An 11,633-nucleotide genomic window follows, 5' to 3' on the forward strand; every position below is an offset into this window, starting at 1 on the left:
TTACTTGCCCCGTTTAAACCAAAAGCTCTCACAAAAATTGGACAAATGTGATGAGTAAAATGAAATTCAGGGAGTAATATCTTCTTTATTTAAACTACTAGTCAACGGGAAAGTACCCATCAATTATAGTATAATCATGATTTCATTTTCATATGATTGCTTCTTTACATTTTTTTAATTTCTTAGTGCTAAGTAACAGGCTTACAGCCAAACAACTAAACAAACAAGTACGAAAGATTGAAAGATAATTACTTTGACCTTGGAGTTACAAATTAATTTGTGACCTAGTTTAAGTGTTTGGTGAAGAGGGTTTTGAAAATTCATTAGCTATTCAACTCAGCAGATTACCTTAATTAATGTACAATTAGAGGTTTCAGATTCGTTAATTAAAGTACAATTAAATATTAATGACAACAAATCAACAACCCCTTAAATAAATTTATAAATTTATAATTATTCCTAGAAATGGTAAAGGGCAATAAGATAAAAGAGTGAAAATTTAAGTAAGAATATCATACCTTAATCAAGTCTTAAATCATTTGCATCGATGATAACCTAGGAAAATTTTGAGTTTTAAATCTTGTGAAAAAGTTTAAATTCAACTTTCTAACAAGAAATAAAACAAAAAATTAAGGATAAATCATAAATAACCGTAATGACTGTTGATTTGTATTGCATTAAAAGGAATTTTCATGGACATTGTTGGTAAAAATTTAGGCGAAAGTAAAAAAAAATGAAGGAGAGAGAAAATACTAAGAACAAATTGGGAGTATTTGTCTATTTGAGCATCTGATCAATTCATGTCGTGTGCCACCAGCCCACAACTCACAATTCACAAAGCCCACAACTTTTGGGCTACCCAATCCTTTTATAATGGCCAATTTCATAATATGTGGAGTTGTGCACACAATTTTGTACTCCTGTTTTTTTAAGTGTTACAGTTTGACCGGCATATAGTTGTAGGCAATTTAATTAACTTAAATAAAATAAGAGAAAGGTGGGATAGTTTGAATATTAAAAAATTATAAAAGAAAGAATAGTGGGGTTAATAGTTTATTGAAAAATAATAAATGTGAGAGGAAATATATGATAAAAAAGTAGTAGTAGTGGGTTTGGGTGGGACCATGAGAGGAGAGAGATATAATTTTTTTAATGTAGCTTTTTGCCAAAAAAAAGGAAGTGTAACACTTAAAAAAACACGGCCGGAAATGAAAAGTGAAACACTTAAAAAAAACACAGAGGGAGTATGGAGTATTAGACAATTTTAATTGCTTTATGGAAATTTCACCTTTAAAATCCTTATATTTTGTGAAAAAAAAAAATTACACCTTTTAAAAATTGTTGTGAATAGCCATCTAATTTAAATTGTAATCCATCATATTTTGTAAGAAAATGATTTTTGACTACTAACAATTCAATCGTCATTTTTTCTGTTGTTGGTGGTGAAATACAAAAAAAATAAAAAAATAAAATAAAATAAAATTAAAAATTAAAAATAAAATAATAAATAAATAAATAATACTTGGGTGGTTAATTACAACAGTTTTTTAAAAATAAACCGGTTTTTTCACAAAAATAAAGATTTTAAAGATGATTTTTGAAAAAAAAAATAACCTTGAATCCTTGATTTACAAGTTAATTAGATTTACAAGAGAAGTTATAGTGATTTTCCCTCTTAGGGCTTGTTATCATTGACTTAATTGAGCTAAGCTGAACTGAACTTAACTGAACTGATTAGAGCTGAATTGAACTGAACTGAACTGAAATGAATATTTTATAAGAGAAGAAAATTAGGTGCTGAACTGAACAGAAGTGAACTGAACTGATTAGAACTGAACTTAACTGAAAATGTTACTCCGTAGATTTTACCAATCTTTTATTCTTTGGATTTTTTCCTTTAAATTCCATTATCTGGCTTATCTACCTACGAGTGTTGTTGCATTGGTTCTATTCTTCTTATATTGTTTTTCTTGAGTTAATCATATACCCAATCTATATCTTTGATACTCAAATGTTTTTATTATACTTAGCTTCATTACACAATCTCTTCAAACCAAGATTCATAATATTATTCTTCATGCAGCCTTGAAAAATGATATCCCCATACACTTCTAAAGTTCTAAGACATTCAAAAATGCAATAAATTAGACGTAATACAGTAACAAACTAAGAAAATTAGGATTTAAAACCCTCCTTTGAGTCGTTTCTCTCTCCTAATTCTTCTACCCATTTTGAGTCATTGCCCGTAATTCTAATTACCAAAAAAAAAAAAGAAAAAAAAAAAAAACAACATTGACAATTTTAATTTTTACAATAATTTATGATAAGATTTTCTTCTAACCAATGAGAAAGGAGTGTACAGATGTTATTTATAGTATAGTAAGTGCGCATACACACAGTATCTTTGTTTATATATGACGTGTGCTCAAACAAAGCTGAAAATTGCAAAGTTTATCAAAAGAAGTAAGGAACCCAAAGATCATGGATTATCATTTATATATTATCATAAAGAGCCTTGCTAGATCCTTGCCCTCTTTTTTAAGATCAAGTCTTCACTCTGAATAAAGAGTTACATTACATTTGTCTATTAACGTGGTGCAAAAGTATATAATAAGTGTACTTTTGCCTTTTAAGGTAACATCACAAAGCAGTTTTACAAATTGAATCACATTATTAAATGATGAAACTTAGAGCAGGAGAAACAATTTACATCTGATTTCCTAGATTAGCATCGAGTTTATTCGTAAATCCACATGCACAACCCCATCACATAATCGAAAAGGGAAAGCCGAGGGAGAGCAGAGCAATAAGAATTATACTACCTCCAATTTTTTTTAGCTGCAAAGTTGCAATTTTGATAATTAGACACCCATAAGGGCATAAACACTAAACAATGTGTTGATAATGCACCAGGGTCACTTGACAGCAGCTTTCTCGAACGAACACAGAAGCTTCTGTTGTGATATTGAACACCCATGAACCATGGTCCTGACATGAAACCAATTAAGTTAGCATGTTCTAAACTACTAGCGGCCTATTCGTTAGGCGATTATAAATGATGATGATGGGAATGGATTGGTATGTATGTTTGCAAGAAATTATCACACCAAAGTCCATGACAGCGCAAATTTATCTCTTCTACATTAGTTCGATATTAATTTTCATTACCAATTTATATCTCTAGAGCCTGGAGCTAGTTATGCAAATTTATGAAGCAAGTAAACATTATCATGAACCTTCTAAGCATAATTATTGTGTATAATTAAACCCGTTACTATTATCGCCATTCATAACAGCCTACCAAACAAGTGAAAATGAACTCGTTATCAGTATTTCTAGGTTAAATATCACCCATCAGAATGAAATATGACTACCAAACAATATGTACCAAATGGAGATTTATGTACAAAAAAAACTACGCGAATCCTGGAAAGATAACACTTACTTGCAGTACAGACGGCCAAATGAACTCCTTGAGTCTTCACCTACCAAATTAGATATTTTGGACTGCTTTAGTAAGATGAATCTCTTGAGGCAATAATTGGTAAGATATTTCAAGGTCGTCAAATATGCTCTTCATTTCCAAGAAAAATTCAGTTCTTCGTTTGCTCTTCTCAACAATGTCTTGAAAGTTCATTGTATGAGTCACATAGACAGCCATCTTTATCTTATTTATATTCTCGATCTCTTTAACAACCATACTGTGTTCAGGGTGCCAATAGTGCGAAGTTTTCTCCACATACCTGCAAGAGGAGCAAAGTTTGGGCAATTTAGTAAATGTTTAATTAATTGAATAAGCAAAAACTTATTTCAATCTTAACAGGAAGCAAAATATATTACAAAATACAAAACTTCTAGCCTTTACCAATGGTTCTTGTAGTAATCTTACTTGTTTAAGTGCCCATAGTTAAAAGTTACTAGTCATTAAGCTATCTCCTATGGCTGTGCATCAAATATTAAAGTCGATGGAAAAGGTTGGCCCTTGGCCCTCAACCATCATAGATAATACAATACACATTTTCTTTTTCTTTTTTTCAAGATCAATAAGGGGCTAGCAGAAATACAGCTCTACACTAAAAAAAAGAGCAAAGAAAAAAGACAGGACTAGTTCAGCACAGTCAGCACTTGTTCCTTTTCCTTTGCTATATTTGGAAAGTTATCTAATTCACATGTTATATACTATGAAGTACAAACTACCAATTCACCAGCATTCCAGCACCTCATTTAGCATACGATTCATGCAAAACAGTATGCTTCACGCAGCTGACCAATCTATTTTAAACAGTCCACTTTGAATATTTTACATGCTCTTTTAGTTCACCAACAAAATTCACTGATTCATGTAGATTTTTAGTTTTGATCATTCTATATTTATAACAAAACTCTATTCGACTACTACCATGAGTACCATCAATCGATCATTGGTAAACAATTAAGAGATATTTGTATATGATACGTAATAGTAGTAGATAACAACAAATTCTATGAGAACAACAATCAAAACCATAATTTTGCCATATTAAGAAGTCAGCTGAACCATCCAAACAAATGCTATATTCTCCAAGAAATTCTGAGGTGGTTAGACATAAGTTAACTTACTGCTTAATTCTTTCTTTCAGTTCTGCAATCTTTGGCAGTGGTGTTCTATAATCGATTGCAAACTCCAAAGTATCTCCCTGATCTGGACTCCTGTAATAGTTGCCAATGGATTTAGTAGATAAAAGTGCATTTGGATAATATACCTTTTCCCTGTCCAATTTCAAGAATACCGTTGTTAAGATATTCATCTCTTCAACAATCATCTGTTACAACATGAAAGGAAATGAATTATTATATAATGTAAAAAAAAAAATTTAAAAATAGTTATTGATTATTTTCAAACGAAGTATTACAGCAGGAAGTATTACCAGTGTTCCATCAATGACACAGCGATCCCCAACATCAAATGGATGCATAACAAAAACAAATATAAGTGCCTCAAAAACAGTCTTGCAAGTGTTCCCGAACACAAAAACTGCTACGAGAAGCTGGGAAGAGAAGAAGAGAAGTATCTTTGTCGTAAGGACCTCTGTCAGGAGAAGCCAGAGTACAGTGATTATAATAATCAGAAGTCCATTTAGTAGCTTATTGAACTCATCCACAGCAGTCTTGTTGTCATTCAAAGCATGTTTGAGTGCCTGTCGATCTTTGAAGACATTTACCTGCAAATGTAGAAAGATAAAAACAGATTTTAGAAAAAGAGGGAGGGGGCTCCCAGCTAAATTTCAGTCTAAAACATTTAATTCATGAAATTTAACACACCATGAGATAAGAATATACAAGTGAAATACAATATAGTTGAGTCCAGACTAATTATCATGCAACTCTTTCCATTTAAGCACAGACAGAAGCTTCTTTCAATTACATTTGGTGCAGTAAATATCTAATAAAGTCCATAATGTTTTAGAGGCAAAGTTGAAGATTGGTGATTTTGCACAAGTTCCATAAATATAGTCACAGTGTAACTCCTAAAATCTGGCAATTTAGACACTGAAAGCACAAAATAAAACAGCTTATACACTTGGCGCTTCATATGGACCAATGTCTTCAATAATCAGCCGAGTGACATCAAACACATAACCATGTCTAAGACAAGTACCTGAGTCTGATTTAAGAACCAAAATTATTTACAAATTGACGTAAGCTACATTTTTTAGCCTTAAATAGCAACAAATTAAACATCACACAAAGTAAGCAGGATACAATAAATAAATTGCGAAGTACATCAACTGTATGCAGTACATAATTCCCATTATGAAGATACCTTCAAGACAGAATCAAGGAATATTAACATATATCATCAAGAAACAAGATAGCTTCCTTACCACCCACTTAGAAAAAGCCTTCATATCAATCTGTTTTTTTTCATTAACTTCAAATAATGGATAAACGACATCCACCTCTTCCCAAATCATGAACCTGTGGAGGTCACCTCTATCAATGTAGCTGAAAAGACAAACGTAAAACATGTTAACAGAGAAGACCATAGTGTTTCTTAGGCAAGTTCACAAGACATGACTATTCACAACTAAACTTGAAATAATCACAAATCATCTTACAAATCATTGTTGTCAGTCTTGTCACCAATCACATTGTAGAATATCCTAACAGCAGTTGCTATAGCCTCCTCCTCGCACGTAATTTCATCATCATCCAATTCAACCCCTCCTTCAACCACATCTTGTTTGAAAATACCAGACATCGTCGATAACCCTGAATTGGATATCACATCAACCAACAACTTCATAGTCCAAGAAGGCACTTTCTCCCTCTTCATTTGATGAATCTTCTCCCAATCAACTACCTTATTCTCCATATGATTACCCGTATGCGCCCTAAAGCTCACCTGAGTACCACGACTATCCGACCTACTAAAATTACTAGCCAACTCAACCACAGGACGCCCTGAGAGAGTTTGTAGCACATAATGATGAAACACAGCCTCCTGAATCCTATCAAAAAACCTATTCAAATGAAAAGATGATGCTAATATCTTTATCAATGTAGTCTTAACCAACCACAAAACCGACCCAATTAGCAATGAAGCTAAAGTCCAAGTAATGAAATCGAGTTTTCTCTTTGTTTTCGCGGTCAATTTTGGGGCAGAATCGGAATCATGCTTAAACAACACAACCCAAGTAACAAGAACCACAGCAATCCAAATAACAACCACAACAGTATCCTGTAACCCATGAGTAAAATACACCACATTCTTCTTCAATAAAAACTTCCATTCAATCAAAAACACAATGCAATGCACAAACCATCCAGTTACCAACATACCAGAAAATATAGCCATTAAAAGTGCAAACCATTTCCAAACTTCTAACCCACAAAATAATTTACCCTTAAATTTATCAACAATTAAACTACAAATCAAACAACCCAAGATCAACAAGAAAACAATCATTTCAAGTACCAATTTTATAGTCATCCTCCAACTCTTTTTAGCACTTAGCTGAGCAGTTACCCTCTTGTAAATTTCCCTCTCATCTGGGCCCACATCCTTCTGTTTCTCCTTCTCCTTCCTTCCAGAAGCTTCTGAAGCTTTAGGAGTCTTCTCTGAGAAAGATTGTTGGTTCGAAAATCGAGGAGAACCCCCCAAAATTTCAAGGGTTTGTGAGTCAAGAGGAACTGAAGGTTCCCCAAATCTGGTTTTCTCCTTAAATGTAATTCTTCTTCTTAAGGGTGATTCTGGGGTTGGGTATAATGGGGGTTTTCTAGGGCTAGGGCTAAAATTGGAAATTTCTTGAGATTGAGGGGAATGATTTGTGGGTTTTGCTTCATTTTCATTGTTTTGAAAACCCTTTTTGGGAGATTGCTCATTTGTTAGAGGTGAAATAGGAATTGCAATTTCTTCTGGGTTTTTCTTACTGGTTTCCGCCATTGATGAAGCTTCAAAAAGCTTGGTTTTTTAGCATCTTTTTGTACTTTTAAAATTCAAAAGAGAGAGAAAAGAGGTTTTTGTTTGAAAGAAAGATGAATGTGCATTGAATATTTGGAGGGGAAGAAAGAGAAGAGTGAGAATGGGAAGGTGGCTTCAGAGTAAGGAAAACAGGGGAAAGTTTCTTTGACAGAGGTTTAGCTGGTTTAGAGCAGAGCAGAACAAGCAAGTAATTGCCTTTAAAAAAAAAAAAAAAAAAAAAAAAAAAAAAAAAAGCAAGTAAAGAAATACGAAGTACGGAGAATTATACTTTAATTAATGCAGATATTTCTATTATTATGTTTTTTATTATTGGCAATTTTTTGGTAATATTCTTGGAAATGTTGATTTGGTGCATTTTGTGTTGTTTGACAACGTGGTTTAGATTAATTACATCTCGTATTCCGTACTACTCCGTATATTGTATATTGCACCAGCATCTAATGTTTCCAGAATTTTTCGTAATTAAAAAAAATGGTGTTCAAAGCATTATTCATGACTCCTAAGGGGCTTTGGGAACCCATGGAAGTACTTGGATGCATAATCTTGCCGGGAGATTAGTAAGTCAAGTTCCTATATCATTGTAAAACATTTTCTTGTTGAGTTTTTGATGTATTTTGGTGTTTAAATGTTTGTAACTCTAGATACTCCATAATATTTGGTAAAATAATTTCATTTTAATAAAAATAATTTCAATTTAATAAAAATCGGTATATTTAAAGAATTATAACAGGAAATTGGTAAAAATAATTTCAATTAAGCAAAAATAATTTCAGTTCAATAAAAATTAGTTTTAGTTCAATAAAATAATTTAAATTCAGCAAAAATAATTTCAGTTCAACAAAAATAAGGTGAAGTGAAGGGGCTTTGTTTTAGTGTTTTTATTTTTGGTTACTGTTATGCTGAATTAATTTTTATTTGGTTTTTTTCCCATTTTTAGCTCCTTATAATATATCATTTTCCTATTATTTAAAAAAAAAATCTCCATATTTGCAAACACAAAATTTTGACAAATAATACTCGTATCTTTTATTTTTGACAAATAATATCTGTAATTAGCAATACAAATAAATATAAATAACAAGTAGTTGATATCCAAAACCTATATAATGAGACAATTCTAAAAGGTACCAATGTATATGACTTTGTTTAATCTTGTGTATGAATCATAAATATTGGTCAAATAATGACTATAAAGTATGAAAAATGCAAAAGTCAAAGTGAATCACTTTAATTTTTTTTAAAAAAAAATAAAGAGTATTAGTTTTGAAATAATTATGAATTTAATTGGGTACATAGAGGTAAAATACAAATCATTGCTTAACAATTTTTTTGTTTTTTAGGCTGCATATATATATATAATATATATATATATATATATATATATTAAAGGAATGTATGATGTATCATTAATTTACTACTATTACTCATAACAATAAATTAAATAAAGTTTTCAAAGAACTAACAAAGTCAAATTGAAAACCTTTTTTTTTACTAGGAAAATTAATATTGAAGAATAAAAGAGTTCCTATCATTGGAAATTCATAGTTATAATCATTTATAAATAACTAAAAGCTTGACTTGGTGGATTGCAATAATGACAAACAAGAAGAAAAAAAAAATCATCAATTTATGTCAAGATTTTGACTATGGAACATTAATGCTTGCCTTTACCATCTAAAAGGTTGCTTGAAGAAGGTTGGGATTAAAGAAATAAAAGTTGGGTGACTACCTAAAGGCAAAGTTGAATTTTCTAAAGTCCGACCTGATCTGATCTGTCGGGAGTATGCATCTCAAGTTCCATATGGAATAAATAAGGAGAGGGAGAGTTCCTTATTAATGAGATGTTCAGTACATTAGTATGAGGTCTTTTGGGTTGTGCCCAAAAACAAATCCATGCGGGCTTGAGCGATCCAAAGCGGACAATGTCATACTAGTGGGTGAGTGAACGTGTGCGGCAGCCCTAACAAGTGGTATCATAGCTAACGATTCGGCTGGGACAATACATGCGTTATGTGTGGGACGGGTCCCTCATATGTCTTTGAAGCTTGGTGATTTGGTGAGCCTATGTATCGAAAGTCCTATTGTGTGTGTTCAACTGTGTACATCTCATGTGTATATTTCAAATACTCGTATTTAATTTTCATAACTTTTACATATGAAGTTAAAGACATGTGGCAATAAGCAACAATAGCTAAGAAAATCTAATATAGTCTGAAATTAAATAAAGTAAAATACGCTCATAATTTGTACTCCGTATAACATAAAGTTCAATCAAATGATCAAACAAAATCCGATAAACCAACCTTAGCAAACATAAACTAAATAGAACAAAGCCTAAACAATGTGAATTTTAAATAGTCATTGAATTTAATTCTTTTTCAATTTCCAAATTTAATTTCATGGTTTGTTTTTTTCCCTACAATTACTCATGTTTTGAAGGATTTATCTATAGTGGGACTCTAGGAGTACAATTAATATTTAGTGATCTTCAGACTTCAGAGTGTTAACTGTGAACCACTTGAATTTAAATCGTATGCATTATTGGCCATTGGCTCATTGCAATTTGCAATGGTAGAAAACTAGAAATTCATTTGCAAGGAGGAAAAAAAAAAGGGAATATATGTTAGAAATTTATTCGGAAACTGTACACCTAACGCTTATATTCTTGACATGACGCGCATAATCTCAACATTATTATTCCTTTTATCCGTTACACTTTATGTAATATATACAGTGTAACATTTAAAAGTTTTTATATGGAGTAATATGTAATACAAGTATGAAGTATGTAATGTAAATAGTACTCCGTAGTATTTCTTATAAGATTTCATTAAATCGTGAACACTTTTGATATTTTAAACAAAAACATTGAATAAAAATACGAAAGAGTACAATTTAATTATGTTACTTCCTGCGTCCTATAATATTTGAGACATTGTAATTTAAGAAAATTTTGAGTGAGACCATTTAATATATCCTATGTCATATCCAATATATAAAGTGAAGAGCATTTTAAGTGATAAATTTCATATTCCCAAATCACCCATCTTATCTACAATTAAATGAGTAAGAATAAGAGTATACGGGGTACGAGTAGTGTTTTTACAAAAAATTCCTAACTACTCTATAATAATTGTTTTATTTTTTGCATATAAATTTATGGGAGCAATTTAAGGTACACTTAGTGTACAAAAGGAATCTTGTACACAAGTTTCCTATTGGTTGATTGAGAATATTCCTTTTTTGTGGGTCACCTTCATTTTCATTTGAATTTCAAACTTGTTTTTTAAATTTCAACTTTTGAATTTCAAATTTATCTATCCTTTCACCTACCCAAATTAATGTAGTATATAATCCAAAAAAAAATTCATATTTTTTGACCTCATTTTATTTCTCTCTCCTAATGTTTCCCCTCTAATGTATCTGTGTAAATAACAAATGAAGAACAATGAATAAAATGTAAATAAAATATTTGATTTAACTTAACATTTCAATTTTTAGGATTCTTATGGGATGCATATGTCGTTTTTTCTAATTTCTCTCCCCTAATGTTTCCCTTCTAATGTATCTGTGTAAATAACAAATGAAGAACAATATACAAATCTGATTTTCTGAATTTCAGCGTGAAACAGATTGATGGCGGTGCGATAAGGTGTTGGTTAAAATGCGAACGCCGTGGGTGAATGTGTTGCCGGTGAACAACCTATCGGCGTCGGTGAATTTTTTGTAATGTTCATATATATTCCGGCCCGTCGTGGTGTGACTTACAATTATAAAATGAATTGTAGTGATTATATATTTGAAGAATAAACTAATTTGAATGAAAGTATGGTGAAGGCATGAAAAACAAAAACAAATTTAGAATTATTAGCTGTAAAATTGGTTAAAGATTATGTTTTACAATTCACCCAAAACAAACGATCCGGAATTTGAATCGACTCCAAGAAAACGATTTGTTGGGACGCTCATACAAACATTGTAATATATAGTTTTTTTCCCACATAATGAACGTGCTGATACCCCTTAATCCAATGGTTAACTCTGAAAGCTGCATGTGCATACATCAAACCACTGTTCGAACACTGTGACGGCATAAATTGTATTTTTTTTTCTGGTTTTTAATTATTTTAAACTTTACAGAATCATATCTAATTTTAAAAATATCAGA

General features: G+C 31.4%; 1 protein-coding gene across 1 annotated transcript; it reads right to left on the reverse strand.

The window, feature by feature from the left end:
- Positions 1–2,593: 2,593 nt before the first annotated feature.
- On the reverse strand, positions 2,594–7,973 carry LOC110705388 (mechanosensitive ion channel protein 10-like). The gene is made up of 6 exons (XM_021883237.1): positions 6,099–7,973; positions 5,865–5,985; positions 4,908–5,201; positions 4,600–4,802; positions 3,446–3,743; positions 2,594–2,988 (listed from the first exon to the last, which is right to left on the reverse strand). Exons 1-5 carry the CDS (start codon positions 7,424–7,426, stop codon positions 3,494–3,496), a joined length of 2,196 nt encoding a protein of 731 aa, XP_021738929.1. The 5' UTR covers positions 7,427–7,973; the 3' UTR covers positions 2,594–2,988; positions 3,446–3,493.
- Positions 7,974–11,633: the final 3,660 nt, after the last annotated feature.

This window comes from Chenopodium quinoa, unplaced genomic scaffold, assembly GCF_001683475.1.
Source record: "Chenopodium quinoa cultivar QQ74 unplaced genomic scaffold, ASM168347v1, whole genome shotgun sequence".
Classification (NCBI taxonomy): domain Eukaryota; kingdom Viridiplantae; phylum Streptophyta; class Magnoliopsida; order Caryophyllales; family Amaranthaceae; genus Chenopodium; species Chenopodium quinoa.